General features: G+C 43.5%; 1 protein-coding gene across 1 annotated transcript in view; it reads left to right on the top strand.

Annotated features, from left to right (window-relative positions):
- The window catches only part of LOC118364283 (nucleolar GTP-binding protein 2-like), a 30236-nt gene that overhangs the window by 899 nt on the left and 1658 nt on the right, over positions 1–27679 (top strand). The window contains exons 3-14 of the mRNA XM_052489380.1: positions 71–165; positions 471–610; positions 10687–10871; positions 11202–11268; positions 14331–14489; positions 17348–17461; positions 18204–18332; positions 21917–22021; positions 22823–22981; positions 25269–25376; positions 25925–26427; positions 26930–27006. Of these exons, the coding sequence (XP_052345340.1) occupies positions 71–165; positions 471–610; positions 10687–10871; positions 11202–11268; positions 14331–14489; positions 17348–17461; positions 18204–18332; positions 21917–22021; positions 22823–22981; positions 25269–25376; positions 25925–26427; positions 26930–27006 (1841 nt within the window). The remainder of the gene's footprint in view (positions 1–70; positions 166–470; positions 611–10686; positions 10872–11201; positions 11269–14330; positions 14490–17347; positions 17462–18203; positions 18333–21916; positions 22022–22822; positions 22982–25268; positions 25377–25924; positions 26428–26929; positions 27007–27679) is intronic.

Here is a 27679-nt window from a genome sequence, read left to right as displayed (position 1 = left end):
CATCTTCATTCTGTCTTGTTTAAAATGATTGTTGTGTAATATATTTGACTGTAACATCCTCTGCCATTAGCAACAACAGAGGCCAGGTGATCAAGCGTTTGTCGTACCAGTCCACTGTTTCTGATGGGACACAGGCCAGAGTGGAGCCCAACATCAAATGGTTTGGTGAGTAGTGCTGTTAACAGCAATTGCCACACTGTCACTGGTTAACCCACACATTTTCTTGTCTGTTTTTATTATTGATTGGACAGGTATAATTGCAATTTGTCTAACAATTGATCAGCTCTGAGCAAGTTCAAACTGTATATAGAATGGTGAAGTTCTTTTCAATAATGACTGGCAAACTCTTGATTTAACAAATCTGTTTTTTATGCCTTTTTGAAAATATCTGTATGAGAGATAAGATGGTAGCCTCAACTCTCTCTCTCACACACTGGATAATTCTTCCCTACTGGTCTCCTCTGTCTCAGCAAACACTCGGGTCATCAAGCAGTCATCCCTACAGAAGTTCCAGGATGAGATGGGTGCAGTGAAGAAGGACCCATACCGCGTGGTGATGAAACAGAGCAGGCTGCCCATGTCACTCCTGCACGACAGAGTCAAGGCACACGTAAGTACCAAACAGGGTCGTATTAATTTGGGCACACTATAGTGTGGTCACGATACCAGCATTTTGACCTCGATAGCAGGTATTTTATTTTTATTTTTATTTTACCTTTATCTTACAGTTAAGAACAAATTCTTATTTTCAATGACGGCCTAGGAACAGTGGGTTAACTGCCTGTTCAGGGGCAGAACGACAGATTTGTACCTTGTCAGCTCGGGGATTAGAACTTGCAACCGGTTACTAGTCCAACGCTCTAACCACTAGGCTACCCTGCCGCCAGTATCATGATATGGAAACAATACCGTTGCAAAAATGTCACCGCATAACCACTGGTCGTAATTTTTTTAAACATATGTTGATAACTATTTTTATTAAACCTTCATTTAGTACATCTAAAATAATATATTACATTTCTTTCAAAAAATAAAACACCATATCAATAACCCCCTAGAGTTGGGGGTTAAGTGTGTGTGAGACTTATTATATATCCTAGATATGACAGACACTTCAATGTTTTTTTTACTGTCATTTTTGCCATTTGTGAATGTGCTATTCAATTTGTTACTATGGACTACAGTAGTAAAGGCCAAATTCAATATTTATCACATTTTAATACTCTTAAGCATTAAATAACAGAATAATATCTCTTCTAAAATGTAATTTGACCTACAGTATCATGGTTAATATAATCATTGATGGCCATAATATTGGGTCATATGACATTCATTAGACCTATGATCCATTTTTCATTACAGCTAAATCATTTTAATTGTTCCAAAACAATGTAAAAAAGTATTTGATGGTCATTTCTGAAGCTTCTGTACTGCAGTAGTCTACACCCCTCAAACTCGACCCTGGACCTCGAAGCCAGTTCCTCTGCTTGTTTTCATTGTTATCCTCTAATCAAACACCAATTTAGACCTGGCAGACCAGGTGGGTATAATACATTTTCAAGTAGAACAGCAAACCAGCATGCTCCGGACCTCGTATGGTAAGAGTTGGTCTACGCAGTACACACCATAGGAATACAATGGATTTTACATAGCATACTACAATTCCAAGAGTGCTCAGCATATGTGGGAACTCCTACAAGACTGTTGGGAAAGCAACCTCATGAAGCTGGTTGAGAGAATGAAGTGCAAAGCTGTCATCATGCAAAGGGTGGATACTTTGAAGAATCTTAAATATGAATATACTTTGTTGGTTACCACATGATTCCATATGTATTATTTCATAGTGTTCAGGTCTTCACTATTATTCTACAATGTAGAAAATAGGGAAAACCCTGGAATGAGTTGTTGTGTCAACTTTGACTGGTACTGTGTGTTCATCATTGTCACTCAAATCATTCAAATGTAGTTGCTAGTAGAATAAGGTTACAATGCAAATGTTCTGTGTACAGTGGCAAGAAAAAGTATGAACCCTTTGGAATTATCTGGATTTCTGCATAAATGTGACAGTCACAACAATATCCGAACTCGGTGTGCTTAAACTAATAACACACACATGGTATTTTTCTTGTCTATTTTGAATACACCATTTAAACATTTACAGTGTAGTTTGGAAAAGGTGTGAACCCCAAGGCTAATTACTTCTCCAAAAGCTAATTGGAGTCACGAGTCAACTAACCTGGAGTCCAATCAATGAGCCGAGATTGTAGATTTTGGTTAGGGCTGCCCTGCCCCATAAAACAACCCATAAAATGTTAGATTGCTGTTCACAAGAAGCATTGTCTGATGTGAACCATGCTTCGAACAAAAGAGATCAGAAGACCCAAGATTAAGAATGGTTGCCTTGCATAAAGCTGGAAAGGGTTACAAAAGTATCTAAAAGCTTTGATGTTCATCCGTCCACGGTAAGACATATTGTCTATAAATGGAGGAAGTTCAGCACTGTTGCTACTCTCCATAGGAGTGGTCGTCCTGCAAAGATGACTGCAAGAGCACAACGCAGAATGCTCAATGAGGTTAAGAAGAATCCTAGCGTGTCAGCTAAAGACTTACAGAAATCTCTATAACATGCTAACATCTCTGTTGACGAGGTTACAATACGTAAATCACTAAACAAGAATGGGGTTCATGGGAGGACACCATGGAAGAAGCCACTGCTGTCCAAAAAATCATTGCTGCACGTCTGAAGTTCATAAGTACACCTGGATGTTCAGTTGTTTTGAAGGAAGGAACATACAACACTGTGGAGAAAAAAAGGCACAGCACACCAACATCAACCTCACCCCAACTAAACTATGGTGTTGGGAGCATCATGGTTTGGGGCTGCTTTGCTGCCTCAGGGTCTGGACAGCTCGCTATCATCGATGGAAAAATGAATTCCCAAGTTTATCAAGACATTTTGCAGGAGAATGTAAGACATCTGTCCATCAATTGAAGCGCAACAGATTGAGATGCTGTGGCATGACCTCGAGCATTTCACACCAGACATCCCAAGAATATTGCTGAACTGAAACAGACTGGTCCAAAATTCCTCCTGACCATTGTGCAGGTCTGGTCCTCTACTACAGAAAACATTTGGTTGAGGTTATTGCTGCCAAATAAGGGTCAACCAGTTATTAAATCCAAGGATTTGCGTACTTTTCCCACCCTGCACTGTGAATGTTTACACGATGTGTTCAATAAAGACATGAACAATTATAATTGTTTGTGTTTAGTTTAAGCAGACTGTTTGTCTATTGCTGTGACTTGGATGAAGAGCAGATCAAATTTAATGTAGAAACCCAGGTAATTCTAAAGGGTTCACATACTATTTCACAGTGGGGAGAAAAAGTTTGACGTTTTGGAACTTAACCTCCCTTGCACTGCTTTGTGGCACCTTTTGCTTAGTAGTTTCGGTTGGCTGGCCCTCATATGCTCTGTACGCAAAGTATTCCCATAGTGTACTTCTGGAGACAGTTTCGTCAACAAGCTGGGGTTGTGGAGGTATGATGTTTTAGTTTGAGGAAGCCATGCTGTCAGTATTTTCTCTCACTCTCCTCTCGCTTACTTTCCAAATGTGGCTCGCGCTGTGTCTGCTGCATGCGCAAGTAATCTGCCCCCTCAAAAAGATTTTGACAAATTACTAGATGAACTAGATCCTCTCAATCCGACTTGAGACACATTTGACACAAGTACCGAAAGTAACAAATTCTAGTATCAAACCTTTTTTCATGTTTTAGTATCGAAATCTACCAACTTTTCGGTAGGCCGTGCTGTATTAGCCCACTGTAGCAAAATGTTTTGCGACTGAAAATGAAAAGTGTTTCAGATGTTTTAGTCTTCTGTTTGGTGCCTAATGAATACAACCCGGTCAAATTAGTACATCCAAGTGACTCAACACTGGGGTGGAGTTGACTACTTGATGCTGGCAAAGCTGTAGCTGTCTGTCTTGTGTAGTCACTGTGATATAAATGTGCATTTTTATTATTACTTTTTGATCCCTATTAGCTTTTGCAGAAGCAGCAGCTATTCTTCCTGCGGTCAACAAAACTCAAAACAGTAACAACTCTGATAGACAAGTCACACATTTTTAAATATATATATAAACAATACTACACTTTTATACAAACAACACAACCCTCAAACAAGAGACTGGCATGCATGTTGTTAGTTCTGTATGTACAGTTAAGGGCAAGGGGTGCTGCTCTGTTTTGAGCCAGCTGCAGCTTTGCCAGGTCTTTCTCTGCTGCACTTGACCATATTACAAGACGACAGTAATCATGATGGGACAAGATCAGAGCCTGAAAAACCAGTACAGTTGATTTGTGTTAAACACAGAACATATTTTTAGTACAGACATAACCCTCCCCATCTTCACAACTTTGGCAATATGACTCGACCGTGATAATTGACCATCCAATGTTATAACTTGGAGTTTAGCGTCCTCGACTTGCTCAATGGTCACACCTTTATGTGCAACTCCAGTTGAGGTTTCAGTCTTAGAAATAATTTGGAACCAAATACAATGCTTTTAGTTTTAATGTAGTTAAGGGTTTATTATGAATCACCCATTCTGATGCTGACAAACACTTCTTTTTTTTTTTCGGTGAGCTTTCTGGCTTTGGTTGCTGAAATGTAGCGTGTGGACTCATTTGCATACATAGTCATTATAGCTTTGGGTAAAATTGTTTGTTAAAAAAGAAAAGAGTAACGGCCCAAGACGACTGCCCTGAGGGACACTGCACATACTTTTGGTCATGTAGTGTGTGTGAACAGCTCATTCCAAAATCATGGCAAATAATATGGAATTGGTCCCTGCTTTGCTGCTATGACATCCTCCATGCTTCTGGGGAGGCTTTCCACTTAGATGTTGGAACATTTCTGCAAGGACCTGCTTCGAGCATTAGTGAGATCAGGCGCTAATGTTGGCCGATTAGGCCTGGCTCGCAGTCGGCGTTCCAATTCATTCCAAAGGCGTTTGATGGGGTTGAGGTCAGGGTTCTGTGCAGGCCAGTCAAGTTCTTCCACATCGATTTCGACAAACCATTTCTGTATGGACCTGGCTTTGTGCACCATGGCATTGAAAGTAGCAGCTCGAGCAGGGCATATATTTGGCAAATTTACTTGTTGGAAAGGTGGAATCCTATGACCGTGCCACATTGAAAGTCACTGAGCTCTTCAGTAAGGCCATTCTACTGTTAATGTTTGTCTATGGAGATTGCATGGCGGTCTGCTTGTATTTTATACACCCGTCAGCAACGGGTATGGCTGAAATAGCCAAATCCACTAATTTGACATATATATATATATATATCACACACACACACACAAGTGTATATGCACTGCTCAAAAAAATAAAGGGAACACTTAAACAACACAATGTAACTCCAAGTCAATCACACTTCTGTGAAATCAAACTGTCCACTTGGGAAGCAACACTGATTGACAATACATTTTACATGCTGTTGTGCAAATGGAATAGACAACAGGTGGAAATTATAGGCAATTAGCAAGACACCCCCAATAAAGGAGTGGTTCTGCAGGTGGTGACCACAGACAACTTCTCAGTTCCTATGCTTCCTGGCTGATGTTTTGGTCACTTTTGAATGCTGGCGGTGCTTTCACTCTAGTGGTAGCATGAGACTGAGTCTACAACCCACACAAGTGGCTCAGGTAGTGCAGCTCATCCAGGATGGCTCATCAATGCAAGATGTGGCAAGAAGGTTTGCAGTGTCTGTCAGCGTAGTGTCCAGAGCATGGAGGTGCTACCAGGAGACAGGCCAGTACATCAGGAGACGTGGAGGAGGCCGTAGGAGGGCAACAACCCAGCAGCAGGACCGCTACCTCCGCCTTTGTGCAAGGAGGAGCACTGCCAGAGCCCTGCAATATGACCTCCAGCAGGCCACAAATGTGCATGCGTCTGCTCAAACGGTCAGAAACAGACTCCATGAGGGTGGTATGAGGGCCCGACGTCCACAGGTGGGGGTTGTGCTTACAGCCCAACACCGTGCAGGACGTTTAGCATTTGCCAGAGAACACCAAGATGGGCAAATTTGCCACTGGCGCCCTGTGCTCTTCACAGATGAAAGCAGGTTCACACTGGGCACGTAACAGACGTGACAGAGTCTGGAGACGCCGTGGAGAACGTTATGCTGTTTGCAACATTCTCCAGTATGACCGGTTTGGCGGTGGGTCAGTCATGGTGTGGGGTGGCATTTCTTTGGGGGGCTGCACATCTCTCCATATGCTCGCCAGAGGTAGCCTGACTGCCATTGGGTACCGAGATGAGATCCTCAGACCCCTTGTGAGACCATATGCTGGTGCGGTTGACCCTGGGTTCCTCCTAATGCAAGACAATGTTAGACCTCATGTGGCTGGAGTGTGTCAGCAGTTCCTGCAAGGACTGGCCTGCCCGTTCCCCAGACCTGAATCCAATTGAGCACATCTGGGACATCATGTCTTGCTCTATCCACCAACACCATGTTGCACCATAGACTGTCCAGGAGTTGGCGGATGCTTTCGTCCAGGTCTGGGAGGAGATCCCTCAGGAGACCATCGGTCACCTCATCAGGAGCATGCCCAGGCGTTGTAGGGAGGTCATACAGGCACGTGGAGGCCACACACACACTACTGAGCCTCATTTTGACTTGTTTTAAGGACATTACATCAAAGTTGGATCAGCCTATAATGTGGTTTTCCACTTTAATTTTGAGTGTCACTCCAAACCCAGACCTCCATGGGTTGATTACATTTGATTTCCCATTGATCATTTTTGTGTGCTTTTGTTGTCAGCACATTCAACTATGTAAAGAGAACTATTTAATAAGAATATTTCATTCATTCAGATCTAGGATGTGTTCCCTTTGTTTTTTTGAGCAGTGTATGTACACACACAAGTATATCTGATGTTAGAAGAACACTTTCTCGGTTCTGTTGGATAAATAACTCTGCAACCATGTGATGTAAAGCCATAGCAAGTGAGGTTTTTCTTTTTTCCCCAATTTATGATCAATAAAATTAAAGGCTTCACTGAAATCTAACAATACAGCTCCACCTATCATTTTATTATCCATTTATTTTAAACATCAGTCATCTGAGTCAGTGCAGTACAAGTTGAGTGCCCTTCTATATATTTTTGCTGAAAGTCAGTAGTTAACTTACCGGTGATTTTGCTACACGACGTTCCTGTAGATAGTTATAAAACCATTATTTTCAACTAATAGTCTATGCATTCCTTCTATGAAAGTATCTGCCTGTTTTGTGGCCGGCTGCTTTGTGTGCGAGTCACTCCTAACTGTGCGCATGGTGGAGGGAGAGAGGCATTTTGAGAAGCTCAAAACGCTACTACAGGAAAATGTACAGTTTTCAAAGCTTCTACTGTTTGTTACATCAAATAGCTTTCGCCTAGTCCTGGGAATTTTATGTATGTACAGTTGAAGTCTGAAGTTTACATACACCATAGCCAAATACATTTAAGCCCTGTAAAAATTCCCAGTCTTAGGATCATCACTTTATTTAGTGAATTAAAAAAAAAAAAATGGCTCCCCAATTTCGTGGTATCCAATTGTTTAGTAGCTACTATCTTGTCTCTCCCGAGCCCGTACGGGAGTTGAAGCAAAGGTTGAAAGTCATGCGTCCTCCGATACACAACCCAACCAAGCCGCACTGCTTCTTAACACAGCGCGCATCCAACCCGGAAGCCAGCCGCACCAATGTGTCGGAGGAACCACCGTGCAACTGGCGACCTGGTTAGCGTGCACTGCGCCCAGCCCGCCACAGGAGTTGCTGGTGCGAGATGAGTCAAGGATATCCCTACCGGCCAAGCCCTCCCTAACCCGGACGACGCTGGGCCAGTTGTGCGTCGCAAGGTAGCCTAGTGGTTAGAGCGTTGGACTAGTAACCGGAAGGTTGCAAGTTCAAACCCCCGAGCTGACAAGGTACAAATCTGTAGTTCTGCCCCTGAACAGGCAGTTAACCCACTGTTCCTAGGCCGTCATTGAAAATAAGAATTTCTTCTTAACTGACTTGCCTAGTTAAATAAAGGTAAGATAAAAAGGTCCTTTTTGCTGCTGTTCTGGGATTGATTTGCACTTTTCGCACCAAAGTACGTTCATTTCTTTGAGACAGAACGCGTCTCCTTCCTGAGCGGTATGACGGCTGCGTGGTCCCATGGTGTTTTATACTTGCGTACTATTGTTTGTACAGATGAACGTGGTACCTTAACATGTTTGGAAATTGCTCCCAAGGATGGACCAGACTTGTGGAGGTCTACAATTATTTTTTTCTGAGGTCTTGGCTGATTTCTTTTGATTTTCCCATGATGTCAAGCAAAGAGGCACTGAGATTGAAGCTAAGCCTTGAAATACATCCACAGGTACACCTCCAAGTGACTCAATGTCAGATGCTTCTAAAGCCATGACATAATCTTCTGGAATTTTCCAAGCTGTTTAAAGGCACGGTAAATGTAGTGTATGTAAATGTCTGACCCACTGGAATTGTGATACAGTGAAATAATCTGTCTGTAAACAATTGTTTGAAAAATTACTTGTGTCATGCACAAAGTAGATGTCCTAACCGACTTGCCAAAACTATAGTTTGTTAACGAGATTTGTGGAGTGGTTGAAAAATGAGTTTTAATGGCTTCAACCTAAGTGTATGTAAACTTCCAACTTCAACTGTATGTATTAAAAAAATTATTGTAGGACATTAGCCCACATTTTACTGATTGGTTAATGAATTATCCTACATGGCTATATAGAAACACTATCATATTTATAGTTATCAATCTAGCTAGATGTTTTGAGATCCCTCTTCCTTTTGGATGTAAGTATTATAGCTTATAGGCCAATATGCACAAAGATGAGCAAAAAATAAATCTGATAATTCTGGATCCTATTTTGACAGGTTTCATATCAAAATATCAATCATGCATTCCCTGTATATGTTAGATGAAATAATAGCTACCATCTCTGTATTACTTGGCACTGAGTAATTGTCCAGAGCCCTGCCACTAATGTGCAGTGAGTGTCCTTGTATTTGTTATCAAGCAACATGGTCAAATTGATCACTATTTGACGTATTGTCCATTTCGCCCTGCTAAAAGAAACGCCCCAAATGTCTCCAAGCAACACTTCTGTCCAGTTCTTCATGTTCTCTCTGAACATTGTTGTTGACTGAGTTTCAGTGTTCTTTTCCCTCTAAATAGCTCCATATGCGTGTAAGACCTTTCAAGATGCTCAAAGCTGTTGGAGATGAATGGCCTTTTCCTTTTTTACTCTCCCTGCTTTCCCCACTCCTCCTTCTCTTGCCATTTTATGTCTTAAGCCATTTCAGGGAATTGAGCCCCATGCCAAAGCAATGTGAGCAAGTCCAGATATGTTGCATAAATTATTTTTAATTGGATGTCAATTTTGGTTCTATATCTTTTGATCTGTTCCTGCTCTTCACTGTTTGTTGGCAGAGTGTTCTCTCGCCATGGTCTTTGTCAGGTCTCTTATTCTATTTTATGGTGATGTTTTCACCATAGTTTCTGTCTTCAGTCAGTAACACGTATTTGGAGTTTTTGCTCCCCTTCAAGGATTTTTTTTTTTGTTGTCAATTTTAAAAGCCAGGGTTAGCAATAGAATACTGCAAAGAAAGACCAGAAGGGGTGGAAGAATGAAACGGGAGGTGATAGACGCATAGTTTTAGAACAACTTCCAAAACATCCTGGCGGGTAGTCAAAGTGAAGCTGAAATCTTAAACATCATTGCTTTTGACAAGATCCATAAACTGTTTTTCTCTTTCTCTCTGTGTTGGAATAGGACTAAGGCTTCCTTTTACGGCTGTGTTGGAGGGTAATTTAACTCCTAATCAGATCTGGCACAGACAATGCAGTTTATTGACCGTTTCACTGCGTACTTGGGGTTGTGTGTGTGTTCTCCACCGTTGTTTATTGGTGGAACCCCTGGAACATGGCCACCAGCTCCGTCGCATAAAGCTTTGCGGTTTGCACCAACTAATTATAACCTAACATATACCTCACACGGAACACACATGGAATTCTACATCACTGTTCTTTCTCTCCACCACTGTTCCACCCAAGAGTTTTGTTCCAGCTGTAACCCCCTCCAAGCCGTTGTGTTTTAGTTCTGCTTGTTTCATCGCAGTGAGAGAAATAAGCTGTTGCTTTAATGGAAGCATTTATTTTGCATTGCATGCACCATTACAAAGCCACACTATACAATGCAGGCGGCCATAAATCTGTTGTGCGAGCACAGAGCTGCTCTCCTCCAGCCCCCCAGGGTTGTGGTTTGTCTGTTAGGCAGCTGAACAACTTGCAGATGTTATGTTTTGAGGACACTTGTGGTTGTAGAGCTCAGACACCCATGGAAAACCATAATAAGAGAGTGCAGCACAGACGTAATTGCATCTATCGTCCCACATTTCCACATCCGTCTTTCACATCTATCGTAAAGTCTTCCCCTTGTCTGTCTTCTGAATGTCTCCCTCCTGCTGTTTCTCTCAGGAAGCAGCTGTGATAGAATGGCCTTTCAAATAGATTGCAAAAGCCACTTTTCCTCCTCCTGTTATCTAACCAATGCAGTCTGTCAAGCAATTTTGACTAAATTATCTCTCCCCATCTCTCCCCTTGGCCACCATCTTCTGCAGAACTCTAAGGTACACATCCTGGACACCGAGGGCTTTGAGACCACGTTCGGGCCCAAGGCGCAGCGCAAACGACCCAGCCTGATGGTGGGAGACGTGAAGGACCTGGCAGAACAGGCCGAGGTCTCGGCACAGACCTACAGCGCTGAGAAGGACCGCGACCTGGTCACCGAGGACGACGGGGTCAGGTAAGTGCAGTAGCTCCTGTCACTTTGGCACTGTTAATTCTGTCACTGGCTACTGTCACTGATGTCACTTCGACTGACAGTGACAATGCCTTCAAACAGTACTGTGCTTTTTCAGGTATTCAATGTCTACCAATAACTACTAACCATTTTCTATTTACTACTACCCCAATTCCATGATTGATATGCCATTTTCTTTGTTTTGATAATCTAGCCTAGGTTTTGATAATATAGCCTAGGTTTTGACTGTATGTCGGACCACATGAGCAGTTCCAGTCTGTGGTTATTGTTAGGGTGTGGGCACCTGTTGAACTGTATGTTATCTACACACAGAGAGGAAGCTCGTGAGGAGATCTTCAAGAAGGGCCAGTCGAAGAGGATTTGGGGAGAACTCTACAAGGTACAGCATCTTTCTATCGGATTGATATAGGAATGTTTATTGTAGTTCACCTTGATCTTTCCTAATAGATACTGCGTACGGTGCAGGTATTAGGGATGCGAACTTGTCACTGTATGTTTCTCATATCGAAATTAATGACAGAATGTGTGCCTACACTTCCTACAAATAGAATATCAAAGTTCAGAGCGTGATGTCCGATATGGCATAATCATGCAATAAAATCATGTGTGATGGCTGTAAGCAGCTCTCCGCATCCCCTAACTAGCCATTAGTCTACTCGGCTGCTTTTCTCCTTCCATTCTTTCTGTTCAGCTCTCAGTTAAACAAAAAATGTTATTTAGCCTTGATGGCGAGCTGGGGTGTGCAGGCAGTGATGGGGTTGAATATGCATCTTTTCATTTCACCTGTAAGGCTTAAGCAGGCTGACTAAGCTTTGTTGTCATGCAGCCTCAGAGTCACTGCCATAGAGGAAAAATGGAGCACAGTGACTCATGTCCAAACCACTTTTTACTGCAAATTGGGGCTAATGTTATATAATTTTATAAATCATGTCACGGGCTGTTTTTATACTACTCACGGGCCGCAAGTTTTTGGTTTGATAACAAGCAACCTTGTTTAGTCATGTTAGCTAACAACATGGTACCATGGTTATGCACACATTTTGCTGGCACAGGGATAAAGGAATAGGGATAGATACTTCAAATGTAGGCTGCATATGCATAATCACTGTAATTCTAAGCTAAATCTGAATAAAAATGTCCTTTTCTGGTGTTCCTTAAATTCTGTTTGGTGCCTAACATTTGGGAGGAGTGTGTGAGAGGGATGTGTGAATGAGTGAGCGGGAAAGAGGATCATTGCATTTATACTCCTTCCTACATTGAGGCCTTTAAATATGAACAAATCAGCTATTTTCTGCCTTGGCCTTTTCTATTACATCGTATGAATTTGGTATTTTAACAACCTCTTTCTGGCACATTTTTGGGCCCTCATCGGTTTGCATCTCTGAAGTATAGGGATTTTACATTTACATTTAAGTCATTTAGCAGACGCTCTTATCCAGAGCGACTTACAAATTGGTGCATTCACCTTATGACATCCAGTGGAACAGTCACTTTACAATAGTGCATCTAAATCTTAAAGGGGGGTGAGAAGGATTACTTATCCTATCCTAGGTATTCCTTAAAGAGGTGGGGTTTCAGGTGTCTCCGGAAGGTGGTGATTGACTCCGCTGTCCTGGCGTCGTGAGGGAGTTTGTTCCACCATTGGGGGGCCAGAGCAGCGAACAGTTTTGACTGGGCTGAGCGGGAACTGTACTTCCTCAATGGTAGGGGGGCGAGCAGGCCAGAGGTGGATGAACGCAGTGCCCTTGTTTGGGTGTAGGGCCTGATCAGAGCCTGGAGGTACTGAGGTGCCGTTCCCCTCACAGCTCCGTAGGCAAGCACCATGGTCTTGTAGCGGATGCGAGCTTCAACTGGAAGCCAGTGGAGAGAGCGGGGTGACGTGAGAGAACTTGGGAAGGTTGAACACCAGACGGGCTGCGGCGTTCTGGATGAGTTGTAGGGGTTTAATGACACAGGCAGGGAGCCCAGCCAACAGCGAGTTGCAGTAATCCAGACGGGAGATGACAAGTGCCTGGATTAGGACCTGCACCGCTTCCTGTGTGAGGCAGGGTCGTACTCTGCGGATGTTGTAGAGCATGAACCTACAGGAACGGGCCACCGCCTTGATGTTAGTTGAGAACGACAGGGTGTTGTCCAGGATCACGCCAAGGTTCTTAGCGCTCTGGGAGGAGGACACAATGGAGTTGTCAACCGTGATGGCGAGATCATGGAACGTGCAGTCCTTCCCCGGGAGGAAAGAGCAGCTCCGTCTTGCCGAGGTTCAGCTTGAGGTGGTGATCCGTCATCCACACTGATATGTCTGCCAGACATGCAGAGATGCGATTCGCCACCTGGTCATCAGAAGGGAGAAAGGAGAAGATTAATTGTGTGTCGTCTGCATAGCAATGATAGGAGAGACCATGTGAGGTTATGACAGAGCCAAGTGACTTGGTGTATAGCAAGAATAGGAGAGGGCCTAGAACAGAGCCCTGGGGGACACCAGTGGTGAGAGCGCGTGGTGAGGAGACAGATTCTCGCCACGCCACCTGGTAGGAGCGACCTGTCAGGTAGGACGCAATCCAAGCGTGGGCCGCGCCGGAGATGCCCAACTCGGAGAGGGTGTAGAGGAGGATCTGATGGTTCACAGTATCGAAGGCAGCCGATAGGTCTAGAAGGATGTGAGCAGAGGAGAGAGAGTTAGATTTAGCGGTGCGGAGCGCCTCCGTGATACAGAGAAGAGCAGTCTCAGTTGAATGACTAGTCTTGAAACCTGACTGGTTTGGATCAAGAAGGTCATTCAGAGAGAGATAGCGGGAGAGCTGGCCAAGGACGGCACGTTCAAGAGTTTTGGAGAGAAAAGAAAGAAGGGATACTGGTCTGTAGTTGTTGACATCGGAGGGATCGAGTGTAGGTTTTTTCAGAAGGGGTGCAACTCTCGCTCTTTTGAAGACGGAAGGGACGTAGCCAGCGGTCAGGGATGAGTTGATGAGCGAGGTGAGGTAAGGGAGAAGGTCTCCGGAAATGGTCTGGAGAAGAGAGGAGGGGATAGGGTCAAGCGGGCAGGTTGTTGGGCGGCCGGCCGTCACAAGACGCGAGATTTCATCTGGAGAGAGAGGGGAGAAAGAGGTCAGAGCACAGGGTAGGGCAGTGTGAGCAGAACCAGCGGTGCCGTTTGACTTAGCAAACGAGGATCGGATGTCGTCGACCTTCTTTTCAAAATGGTTGACGAAGTCATCTGCAGAGAGGGAGGAGGGGGGGGGGGGAGGATTCAGGAGGGAGGAGAAGGTGGCAAAGAGCTTCCTAGGGTTAGAGGCAGATGCTTGGAATTTAGAGTGGTAGAAAATGGCTTTAGCAGCAGAGACAGAGGAGGAAAATGTAGAGAGGAGGGAGTGATTTAGATCAACTAAGAACTCTCAAACCCTGAATCTGCTTCCTCTCTCAATCTCACTCCTTAACCCGCAGGTGATAGACTCGTCAGACGTCATCATACAGGTGCTGGATGCCCGCGACCCCATGGGTACGCGCTCGCAGAGCATCGAGACCTACATGAGGAAGGAGAAGCCTTGGAAGCACCTGATCTTCGTGCTCAACAAGTGCGACCTCATCCCCACCTGGGTCACGGTAAGAGACCCCTTTTATCCTGAGACAAATACACGTGTAGTGGGGTAATAATTATCGTATATGAGGATTACACTGAACAAAAATATCAATGCAATATTTAAAGTGTTGGTCCCATGTTTCATGAGCTGAAATAAGAGCCCAGAAATGTTCCATACACTCAAATTTTGTGCACAAATGTGCTTACATCCTTGTCAGCATTTATTTTTGCCAAGATAATCCATCCTCCTGACAGGTGTCGCATATCTAGAAGCTGATTAAACAGCATGATAATTACACAGGTGCACCTTGTGCTGGAGACAATACAAAGCCAGTAAAAAAGAAGGCCGTACACTGTTAAAGGCCCATCTCTAAATGTGCAGTTTTGTCACACAATGCTACAGATGTCTCAAGTTTTGAGGGAGATATGAATTGGCATGCTGAATGCAGGAATGTCCACCAGAGCTGTTGCCAGAGCATTGAATGTTAATTTCTCTACCATAAGCCGCCTCCAAAATCATTTGCGAATTTAGCAGTAAATCCAACTGGCCTCACAACCGCATACCACTTGTAGAGGTCCTCGGCTGGCGTGGTTACATCTGGCTTTTTCAACTGCGGGATCGTCTGGGACACCCGGACAGCTGATGAAACTGGGTTTGCACAACCAAAGAATTTCTGAACAAACTGTCAGAAACCGTCTCAGGGAAGCTCCTCTTCGTGCTCGTCATCATCACCAGGATCTTGACCTGACTGCTTTTCAGTGTCGTAACTGACTTCAATGGGCAAATGCTTACCTTTTTGATGGCCACTGTCACAATGAAAAGTGTGCTCCTCAGGGATGAATCCAGGTTTCAATTATACCAGGCAGATGGCAGAGCACGTGTTTGGGCGAGCGGTTTGCTGACGTCAACGTTGTGAACAGAGTGCCCCGTGGTGGGGTTGTGGTATGGGCAAGGCATAAGCTACGGACGACGAACACAATTGCATTTTATTGAAGGTAATTTGGAATGCGTGGAGATACCATGACAAGATCCTGAGGTCCGTTGTCGTGGAATTCATCCGCCGCCATAAACTCATGTTTCAGCATGATAATGCACAGCCCCATGTCGCAAGGATCTGTACACAATTCCTGGAAGCTGAAAATGTCTCAGTTCTTCCATGGCCTCCATACTCACCAGACTGAGAATGTTTGGGATGCTCTGGATCGACGTGTACAACAGCGTGTTCCAGTTCCCGCCATTATCCAGCAACTTCTCACTGCCATTGAAAAGGAGTGGAACAACATTCTACAGGCCACAATAAATAGCCTGATCGATCAACTCTATGCTAAGGAGATGCGTCGTGCTGCATGAGGAAAATGGTGATCGCACCAGATACGGACTGTTTTTCTGATCCACTCCCCTAACTTTTAAAAAAGGTATCTGTGACCAGCAGCTGCATATCTGTATTCCCAGTCATGGGAAATCCATAGATTAGGGCCTAATGAATGTATTTAAAATGACTGATTTCCTTATAGGAACTGTAACTCAGTAAAATCATTGAAATTGTTGCATGTTCCGTTGATATTTTTATTCTGTGTATATACACCTCCCATACGTCTCATAATAAGACTAAGCAATTGGCCTATTTAAAATATGTTTCTGACTCCAAAAGATAAATGTCAATATGCATGAGACTGTTTGAGTTAAAGTAATAGGCAATCAAGAAATGTCTGATAATGGAGTTCTAAATAGAAGTGTGTTTAATGGCTTTGTAAAATGAGACACAAAGCTTAAGCTGCAAGCATTACAAGGCATTATTCCAAGCCTATAGATCTTATCCTTAGCTTTCAAGACAAAGCATGAACAAATATGCCTATTAGGCCAGAGACCTAGAAGCCTAGGAAATGAGAATTGATCATACAACCTTCCTCCGTGGACTGGATACAGGGTAAGAGGGCGAACAGACCTTGATTCCATTGATACCTTCTGAGGTGTAACCTTTTCAACCTAAAAACAACTACAATTGACCAATCAAACGACACCAAGTTTATAGTAACCTGATCACCAAGGCCCAATCTCAACAGGATGTCACAGCATTTAAAGGCTTGTGTGGGGTATGAGACCATTGTAAGTAAGACAGAATTCCTGAAGACAATAACCCCTTTGCATAGAGTAATTCAGTGTTCACCCTGTACAGATGAGTTACCACTTCTGACTCACTTCCCACTTCTGACACTATTTTTTGGGGGCTCCCGAGTGGCACAGCGGTCCAAGGTACTGAATCTGTGCTAGAAGCATCACTACAGACCCTGGTTCGATTCCAGGCTGTATCACAACCGGCTGTGATTGGGAGTCCAATAGGGCGGTGCGCAAGTGGCCCAGCACTGTCCGGGTTTGGCTATCATTGTAAATAAGAATTTGTTCTTAACTGACTGGCCTAGTTAAATAAAGGTTTAAAAAAACACAGATCATACATCCATATAGATAGCATCAGTTATCCTCGCCTACAGCTCCAGGTGACAGAGAGCACATCAATTAGGGCCGAGCCCAGAGGTGAGGCCAAGTCACAAGGGCCGAGTCTCAAATCCAAGTCATGCATTCTGAGCAAATCAAGTAAAAAAAATCTGTACATGCAATGACATAACCTTATGTCCCAAGGTCTCGATTTGTAGTTATGTCTGACTTTAACATTTAAAAAAAATCAAAAATAGATCTTTTAGGTGTTTTTTTTTTCTCATGTCTGTGAAGTTTGATTTTTTTTTAAATTAGGTGAAAAATAAAGTAGCAAGTTCTATCTGCAATCCAATCACAACAAATGCCAGACCAATCAGAACACATGTCTGAGTAAATGTATGTCCATGTCTGTCTGACTTAGGTCTATCTGTTTTGTTTTCAAACCAGAAACGCTGGGTAGCCGTGCTCTCCGCAGAGTACCCCACCCTGGCCTTCCATGCCAGCCTCACCAACTCGTTCGGCAAGGGCTCCCTCATCCAACTCCTCAGGCAGTTTGGCAAGGTAGGTACCACTTTCTCACACATGAGTCTCCCACTCCACACGGACCGAACTAAACCACCCATTTGGTCAAAAGTAGGTCCCTAAGGGGCAGAGGTTGGTACAAATGGGCAACTTTTGTCATGGCGCCCTACTCTAACCACCCTTTTGAGCGTGCGGCTCCACACGAGGTTCTCCCATCTGCTGCCGAGCTATTGTTGGTATGCACAGGCCATAAAACAGGGTCTTGGATGCTCAGAGGAGGCTTAGTTAACATAAATCAAGTTGAAAGGTATATCGCTGACACTTTCCCTGTTGGGTTTAAGATAACCATGTTGAGTAGAAAACATACTAAGGTTTCCATGATCTCTGTGTGTGAACTGAGGTTCTTTAGGCATTTGCCCCACTCCGGCGGTTTACGTTGTTGGCCTCGGCTCACAGACATGTCAGAGAGATAACGAGGCAAAGAAACGGTTAAAATAAATGGCTGTTAGAATTGACCTTTCGGGACAAAGTGGAGAGACTAATATTTATACCTACCTCTTGGTTTTGACAGATTTTTCATCCATGGTGTAGACTTATCTGCTTCCAGTAGCTATTTTTCTCTGGTGAAAACAAGCTTTTTTAGATTACATGGTCATAAGTTTTATTAGTATTGGCCTCCGTCGAAGTGCTTTCTAGAGTTGTGGCTCTCCGGAATTGAAGACAGGTTAAGTTTAGACTATTGTTCAGGAAACTGCTATTTTAACTTGTTTTGCCTCTTCAGCTCCACACAGACAAGAAACAGATCAGCGTTGGATTCATTGGCTACCCCAACGTGGGAAAGAGCTCTGTCATCAACACTCTACGCTCCAAGAAGGTCTGCAACGTGGCACCCCTCGCCGGTGAGACTAAGGTATGGTATCATTCCCCTCAAGGATATCTTCAAAATAAAAACACTTGAACATAAGCCGATATTGATACCGGAGGTGTCATGAGCAAATTACATATGTCCATGTAATCTCAATAAAGGCCAATGCAGGGGGGACAATCTCACGCTATTCCCTTGATTGCTAAGAGAGCACACAACATGGGATGTTGCAGGCAGCACTGTTTGTATATCAATCTGCTACTCATAGCCTAAGTAACTTCCCAACGATGTGCTGAAGTGTATGTATTTAAACCCTTCGCCTCGACTATATACACCATCGTTCAAAAGTTTGGGGTCACTTAGAAATGTCTTAGTTTTCCATGAAAACATACATGAAATAAGTTTGTCAAATTAATTGGAAATATAGTCAAGACGTTGACAAGGTTATAAGTAATAATTGTGTCCTTCAAACTTTGCTTTCGTCAAAGAATCCTCAATTTTCAGCAATTACAGCCCTGCAGACCTTTGGCATTCTAGTTGTCAGTTTTGTTGAGGTAATCTGAAGAGATTTCACCCCGTGCTTCCTGAACCACCGCACACAAGTTGGACTGGCTTGATGGGCATATCTTACGTACCACACAGTCAAGCTGCTCCCACAACAGCTCAATAGGGTTGAGATCCGGTGACTGTTATATTATAGACAGAATACCAGCTGACTGCTTCTTCCCTAAATAGTTATTTCATAGTTTGGTGCTGTTGTAGAAGGAAATTGGCTTCAATTAAACGCCGTCAACAGGGTATGGAATGGCGTCGCAGAATGGAGTTATAGCCTCCCTTCTTCAAGATCCCTTTTAACCTGTACAAAGCTCCCACTTTACCACCACCAAAGCACCCCAGAGCATCACATTGCCTCCACCATGCTTGACAGATGGCGTCAAGCACTCCTCCAGAATCTTTTCATTTTTTCTGCGTCTCACGAATGTTCTTCTTTGTGAGCCGAACACCTCAAACTTAGATTTGTCTGTCCATAACACTTTTTTTTTTACAATCTTCCCCTGTCTAGTGTCTGTGTTCTTTTGCCCATCTTTTTCTTTTTATTGGCCAGTCTGAGATATGGCTTTTTCTTTGTAACTGCCCTAGAAGACCAGCATCCCGGAGTCGCCTCTTCACTGTTGACATTGAGACTGGTGTTTTGTAGGTGCTATTTAATGAAGCTGCCAGTTGAGGACTTGTGAGGCGTCTGTTTCTCAAACTAGACACTCTAATGTACTTCTCTTGCTCAGTTGTGCACCAGGGCCTCCCACTCCTCTTGATATTCTGGTTAGAGCCAGATCTGTTCTGTGAAGGGAGGAGTAGACAGTGTTGTATGAGATCTTCAGTTTCTTGGCAATTTATTGCATGGAATAGCCTTCATTTCTCAGAACAAGAATAGACTGACGAGTTTCATACATGTCTACATTGTATTTCTGATCAATTTGATGTTATTTTAATGGACAAATCTTTTGCTTTTCTTTCAAAAACAAGAACATTTCTAAGTGACCCCAAACTTTTGAACGGTAGTGTACGTCTGATACCTGGCAGAGACGTGGCCAAAAAGCAAGAAAAACAATAACCCTCATCCTTCATTTCCTCTCTCTGGACCCGTTTATCCTGTTTGGAACCAAACGGTGGATCTGGAGGTCTGGAAACCCCACTGAGGGTCATACTATCGGAGATGGCCGTCTGTTGCCAGAGCTGTGAGCGTGCAAAAAAAAATCAGTTTTTTTCTCTCCCCTTTGGGATCTATCAGATCGGCGTGTAACCAGCAAGAGTTTATCGCCCAATGCAAGGTGGCTCTTGCCAGAGGCTGCTAGCGTCTGTCTGTCTGCCTTTGTCTGTGGCCAAACAAGGTTGTTCAGCATTGGGCTGGCCCTCCTCGCTCTCTCTCGCCCCGGTTGTTTGAATGGATGTGCAATGTGTTTGTGTTTCTGTGTATAAAAAAAAAGCTTGTCAAATATTTCCGTCGTCCAAATTGGGATATGAGTATTGGTTTTCAGGCAGAAGAGAAAAAGAAATGTGATTCTCAGTACAGTAGCCAGCTCCTCTCAAAAGCAGGGGAATAGACCTTCTTACCAGGGGTTGGAACTGAAATTATTTTCCAATTGTTTTGTTCTTTTTCAAACCTCTGAAATCAATACTTTTTTTCCATTTACCTCAACATTAAATGACTTAACCAATGGATAGAACCGCTTGCTATGGAGCAGGCAGGCTATGCACATGCATTGGACAGACAAGTGTAGTGTAGGGTGCGGTATGCGACTGAAATTGGGAATCTTGTTCTTATGACATGCATTATCTGAATTAGGCCTACAGAAGTATACCTACAGAGGAGTGGCTTCTATGAAGGAACTTTGAATGTCTTTGAATTTCAGAGATTTGGCTTAACTAATGTTGGACCAGAGCAAGCCCTTTATCATGACGCTGTTCCATTACATTACACATAATGCCGCCTAGAGTTTGAGAGCTAGACCAGAGCTAGCTAGCTAACAAGCTTTATAAGGCTAGTAATGTTTTCTGTCCCATTATGGCGTCTGTAAGCACACAGGCAGCGCCATTGAGACCAATACAACATTGCGATCTCTATGCAACAACTGGTCAGAGAATGAGGAAGTGGATAGAAACTCATTTCATATGATTATCATTGAAATTAACGTGTGTGTGTGTGTGTGTGTGTGTGTGTGGGTGGATTTGTAAGATTATAAATGACCAACCACCCAGTTTTGGTGTAGTTAGGTCTATTTCCCTGCTTTTGAGAGGAGCTGGCTACTGTACCGGGAGATTTCCAGCAATTGTGCTAAGCGAACTTCAATCTCCAAACTGCACGCTGCCATATAAAAATGGTATTCATGAGTTCGTCTGACTCTGGGCAAGTAGATAAACAACCTAAATCAGACCTAAATTAGATGGTCGCCCCCCAGGTAGTAGGGTAGGAAACAACACATCTGCCTCTCTGACCCTCAACATGGGGGCTCTCTGGGTGTGTGCTCCTGTACTCCCTGTTCACCCACAACTGAGTGGCCAGGCAGGACTCAACACATTAAGTTTGCCGACGACATGGCGGTGGTAGCCCTGATTTAGAGCTGTTAAGTTGACCGTATTACCACCACCAGCGGTCACGAGTCATGAAGGCAGTCAAATTCTGTGTGACCGTTTAGTCACGGTAATTAGGCTTTTCCAAGCTCTGATGCTGCTGATGATCATTAGTAGCCTGCCAAACTGCCAGGTACTGAGCACTCTATTGTCCCCTCTATTCACTCTGATATCGATGCAAATGTGATCAAAAATCTAATCGAACACTTCAGGAGCTCATGTTGCGCAACATTTCTGTAAGCTATGCAATTTGGTGTTCGCTAGTCCTACTGACCTTTTTGCTGACAAAGTACATGTGGACAGTTCTGTGGTGCGCTCTGAATTGTCTGTCCTCTTTTTTTAAGATCTGTTTGGTTTATGTTGATGCACTAGGGTCTTTTTTTCTGTTACATTATCAAATGTGATTGTCCCAAACAGGGGAAAAGTTGTGAATAGGCTCCAAGTATAAAATCATTAGATCCTGTTACTTAGCTGATCTTGGGCCCGGTCTCTTCTTCCAGGTGTGGCAGTACATCACTCTGATGCGACGCATCTTCCTCATCGACTGCCCCGGTGTCGTTTACCCCTCTGAAGACAGTGAGAGCGACATCGTGTTGAAAGGAGTGGTATGTTTTTATTTTTCTCCATCAATAATCTATATGGTTGTATTTGTTTTGTGGAAAACCATTTATTATATTTTATTTGAGTAGGCAGGGTTGTGTGTGTGTGTGTATATGTATGTTCAAAGTATTGGGATGGTGGAAAATGGTTTGTTTTGGCTCTGTACTCCAGCACATTGGATTTGAAATGGTTAAAGTGCAGACGGTCGGCTTTAATTCGAGGGTATTGTCATCCATGCTGGGTAAACTGTTTGGAAATGTACTTTTTGTGCCTGGTCTCCCCCCCCTCCCATTTTAGGGGAACAAAAATATTTGGACAAATTCACTTCTGTATTATAAAATAGTCAAAAGTTTAGTATTTGGTCCTATATTCCTAGCATGCAATGGTTTCGTCAAGCTTGTGACGCCAAACTTGTTGGATGCATTTGCTGTTTGTTTCAGATTATTTTGTGCCCGATGGAAATTAATGGTAAATAATGTATCATTTTTGTGTCACTTTAATGGTGAATAGAATGTTTCCAAACACTTGTATATTAATGTGGATGCTACCATTATTACAGATGGTCCTTAATGAATAGTGAATAATGATGGGTGAGAAAGTTAGACGAACAAATAGCATACCCCCCTCCCCTCCCAAAAATGCTAACCTCCCCTGTTATTGTAATGGTGAGAGGTTAGCATGTTTTGGGGGTATGATATTTGTGTGTCTAACTTTCTCACTGATAATTTTGTATACTTCCATGTCTAAACCTGTACCATTTCTAACCTAACAAGTGTATCATTGTACGCTTCACTGCTGTTTCCCAGGTGCAAGTGGAGAAGATCCGTAACCCGGAGGAGCATATCCCGGCGGTGCTAGAGCGGGCCAAACCAGAGTACATCCAGAAGACGTACCGCATCCCCACCTGGAGCTCCCCAGAGGACTTCCTGGAGAAACTGGCGATGCGCATGGGCAAGCTCCACAAGGTCAGGGCCTGGGTCATATTAATTGGAGCACACCGTAGCAAAACATTTTAATGGAAAACAAAAAGTTTTGCTTATTGGACAATCCCAGATAGTCCCTCCCTGTTCCAATCAGTTGTCTCTTGTTTGGTACTTAACATCTCCCTGGAGTGTATCAAAGGGGGCTGGAGTCACAGTCCAGGGTCATTGACTGTAGGCTGTTGGTCGCTCCAGATCTGTTTGTGCTTCATAGCCAACCCCTATGGTTGTCGTTTGGCATGATAATGACCATTGGCAAGACAGCACAGATCTGAGACCACCAGGCTACATTGTCTGGGCTGCTTGTCTTCATTTCTGACCATCTTTCATCTGTCTGAATTGGCTTTATAACTCTTTGTGGTCAATGGAATTTGAGTGTCACAATATACAGTGCCCTGCGAAAGTATTCGGCCCCCTTGAACTTTGCGACCTTTTGCCACATTTCAGGCTTCAAACATAAAGATATAAAACTGTATTTTTTGTGAAGAATCAACAACAAGTGGGACACAATCATGAAGTGGAACGACATTTATTGGATATTTCAAACTTTTTTTAACAAATCAAAAACTGAAAAATTGGGCGTGCAAAATGATTCAGCCCCTTTACTTTCAGTGCAGCAAACTCTCTCCAGAAGTTCAGTGAGGATCTCTGAATGATCCAATGTTGACCTAAATGACTAATGATGATACATACAATCCACCTGTGTGTAATCAAGTCTCTGTATAAATGCACCTGCACTGTGATAGTCTCAGAGGTCTGTTAAAAGCGCAGAGAGCATCATGAAGAACAAGGAACACACCAGGCAGGTCCGAGATACTGTTGTGAAGAAGTTTAAAGCCGGATTTGGATACAAATACCAAGATACCAAGCTTTAAACATCCCAAGGAGCACTGTGCAAGCAATAATATTGAAATGGAAGGAGTATCAGACCACTGCAAATCTACCAAGACCTGGCCGTCCCTCTAAACTTTCAGCTCATACAAGGAGAAGACTGATCAGAGATGCAGCCAAGAGGCCCATGATCACTCTGGATGAATTGCAGAGATCTACAGCTGAGGTGGGAGACTCTGTCCATAGGACAACAATCAGTCGTATATTGCACAAATCTGGCCTTTATGGAAGAGTGGCAAGACGAAAGCCATTTCTTAAAGATATCCATAAAAAGTGTTGTTTAAATTTTGCCACAAGCCACCTGGGAGACACACCAAACATGTGGAAGAAGGTGCTCTGGTCAGATGAAACCAAAATTGAACTTTTTGGCAACAATGCAAAACGTTATGTTTGGCGTAAAAGCAACACAGCTCATCACCCTGAACACACCATTCCCACTGTCAAACATGGTGGTGGCAGCATCATGGTTTGGGCCTGCTTTTCTTCAGCAGGGACAGGGAAGATGGTTAAAATTGATGGGAAGATGGATGGAGCCAAATACAGGACCATTCTGGAAGAACCTGATGGAGTCTGCAAAAGACCTGAGACTGGGATGGAGATTTGTCTTCCAACAAGACAATGATCCAGAACATAAAGCAAAATCTACATTGGTATGGTTCAAAAATAAACATATCCAGGTGTTAGAATGGCCAAGTCAAAGTCCAGACCTGAATCCAATCGAGAATCTGTGGAAAGAACTGAAAACTGCTGTTTACAAATGCTCTCCATCCAACCTCACTGAGCTCGAGCTGTTTTGCAAGGAGGAATGGGGGAAAAATTCAGTCTCTCGATGTGCAAAACTGATAGGCATACCCCAAGCGACTTACAGCTGTAATCGCAGCAAAAGGTGGCGCTACAAAGTATTAACTTAAGGGGGCTGAATAATTTTGCACACCCAATTTCAGTTTTTGATTTGTTAAAAAAGTTTGAAATATCCAATAAATGTTGTTCCACTTCATGATTGTGTCCCACTTGTTGTTGATTCTTCACAAAAAAATACAGTTTTATATCTTTATGTTTGAAGCCTGAAATGTGGCAAAAGGTCGCAAAGTTCAAGGGGGCCGAATACTTTCGCAAGGCACTGTATATTAGTCCTGAAAGGTGTATGTTCAGGATTTATCTTTGTGTATTTGAGAAGCTATAGGTCAGTGGTAAAAATTATCTTCCCTAAACATACTGTTTTTGTATGGGCCTTTATTTTAATCAGTTTGATATTCTACACTCGACCCTAAAGCTTATTTGGAACTCATCAATCCAAGTGGCACAAGGTCTGTATAAGGATGCTCCATTTATTCCTACTTTATTTTCTTCTCATGTTTCCGTAATGCATGATCTGTTGCAGGGGGGTGAGCCAGACCTTACCTGTGTCTCCAAAATGGTGCTGAACGACTGGCAGAGGGGACGCATCCCCTTCTTCGTAAAACCCCCTGGCTGTGAGGAAGAGCATGAGGTGAGGGGTGGAAGAACGGCTGGAATAAAACCCTCTGTCTCGCATACAAAAACAAAGAGACATTCCCAACAGTAATGTTAGCACATATTCTAGTTATAGTCTGCCACCCTCTGGCTAAATGTAAAATATCATCACAGGACTTGCCAAGAGTGCATGCTTGGTCACATTGACTTTTCTTTTTATTTGATTTATTTGACAAGTAAAAATAGATATAAAGCTGCTCCAGCCCGGACAACAATGCATGCATTAAAATTATTTAGGCTAAAACCCAAAGTCTTATTTCCGTTGTGGTCATCTCAGGTGAGCAACAAGATTTGACCACTCTGAAATGTACACATGGTCTGCATGCATCCCGATTCTCTACCTTTCTCCTGAAGTGTGCACTTTCACACACTCCCGATTTGTGGATTTAATTGGATTGGTGTAAGCATTGGCTGAAGCTAGTTTCCATTTTTAAATCCACGCGAATAACTGCAAGTGCCCACTTCAGGTGAATCGAAACCTAGCCATGATTATGAAAACTGTACTGACTGGTGTGTTGTTTTCAGGGCAAGGATAAACTGCCAGTGGAGAGGGCACCAGAAGCTACAGAGTGTGTACAGGAAGAAGGAGCAACAGAGGAGCAGTGCAAGGAGATGGTGGCTGCAATGTCGGCCGAGCAGGAGGCCCAGCAACAGCAGAAACACAAACATGAGCAGGTGCAGAAGATCCTCTCCAATGTCCGGCAGAATTTCGGCAAGATCAACGTGGCGCCCGAGTTCAACGACGAAGACCTGGCACCCGTGCAGACAGACGACCTCGCTTTCTCTGACCTGTCCGGCTCGGACGTGGAGAAGGATAGCGAGGAAGAGGAAAATGGAGAGGAAGAGAAGGGGGATGGGGAGACAGCAGCCGGTGACGCTGAGGCCGCTGCCACCACCCCAGCCGGTCAGCCTGCCAAGGTGGAGGAAAAAAAGAGTTCTCGTGAGACGATCCGCGAGCTGGACGGGAAGATTGCGAAGTACAAGCAGTTCCTGGACCGGGCCAGACTCAAGCGCTTCTCCGCCATCCGGTTTGCCTTATTCTTCTCAGTTCTCCCCACCACTTATCATTTCAGTCTTGTTTTGAATATGTGCTTAATTAAGCTCCCATCAACCCCAGAGCTTGTCCAAAAGACGGACATAGCTCTGTCCCAAGTGGCACCCTATTCCCTATATAGTGTACTACAAAAATAGTGCTCTGTGCAGGAAATAGGATGCCATTTGGGACGAAGCCATAGAGAGATGAAGGGTGCCTGGGTCCTTTGAGGTGACACATGATTGGCAGCTGCTCATACTGTTCTGTCTGATCGATGGGGTTTATCATTTGTTGATTTGTTCCGCGCACTCACCTACCGTCTCTCTCGCTGGAGAACTTCAGCTCACGCCCCCTCGCTCAACAACGTCAAATAAGAGTCGTCTGCGGCCAATTTGCTTTCCATTGTCGGCTCAGCGAATAACAACTGGACTACACCGTCTGGATGTGTAGGGAGTAATGAGGTTATGTGACGTCTCTACTTTTCTTTTTTTGTACAGGATTCCAAAGGAACTTTCTGACAAAGTGCTCACAGACATGAAAGTGAAGCAGGCGGGGAATAACCCACAACCTAAAGGTAACAACTTCAATTTCAATTTAATTGTGATTTTCCTTCCTTTAACCTGACATCCCAAATGCAGGGGTTAAAGTTCTGTCACTGACGGATTTCTGTCGTATGGATTTAAAAATATATATATTTCAAATTGAAAAGGACTGGAATTGGTCAAAATTGCAGTTTAATACATTTACAAAATGATCCTCTTTACCCTAAAACCATGATGCTCATTACTCTTTTGTTACATGAAAGGGGAGGTTAACTTCCCTCCAGACATTCGATCTGAGATCAACTTTAGTGTCAGTCATGGGATTTATTTTCCCATGAAATGTATTCCATCAAAGAATAAAAGGGCCTTCTCGCAAAATATGCACCTTCCTTTACACAAGTCTTCATGGATGGCAGCAGATAAAATGTATAACTAGAGTAGGTATTTGGCCAACGACCACTGTTAAACTGACCACCAAACAAGCAATCAAACCATATAAAGGGGGATACCTAGTCAGTTGTACAACTGAATGCCCGTAACTTCTTGACGCACCGATCCCTTTAGCGGGATCATTTTCGTCAACATCCGCTGAATTGCAGAGCGCCAAATTCAAATTAAATTACTAAAAATATTTAATTTTCATGAAATCACAGGTGCAATATAGCAAAACACCTGGTGTGTCAGATTTCAAAAAAGCTTTACAGC

Source organism: Oncorhynchus keta, chromosome 31, assembly GCF_023373465.1.
Source record: "Oncorhynchus keta strain PuntledgeMale-10-30-2019 chromosome 31, Oket_V2, whole genome shotgun sequence".
NCBI lineage: Eukaryota > Metazoa > Chordata > Actinopteri > Salmoniformes > Salmonidae > Oncorhynchus > Oncorhynchus keta.
The sequence above is the reverse complement of the archived record's forward strand: the minus strand, read 5'-3'. Positions and strand labels throughout refer to the sequence as shown.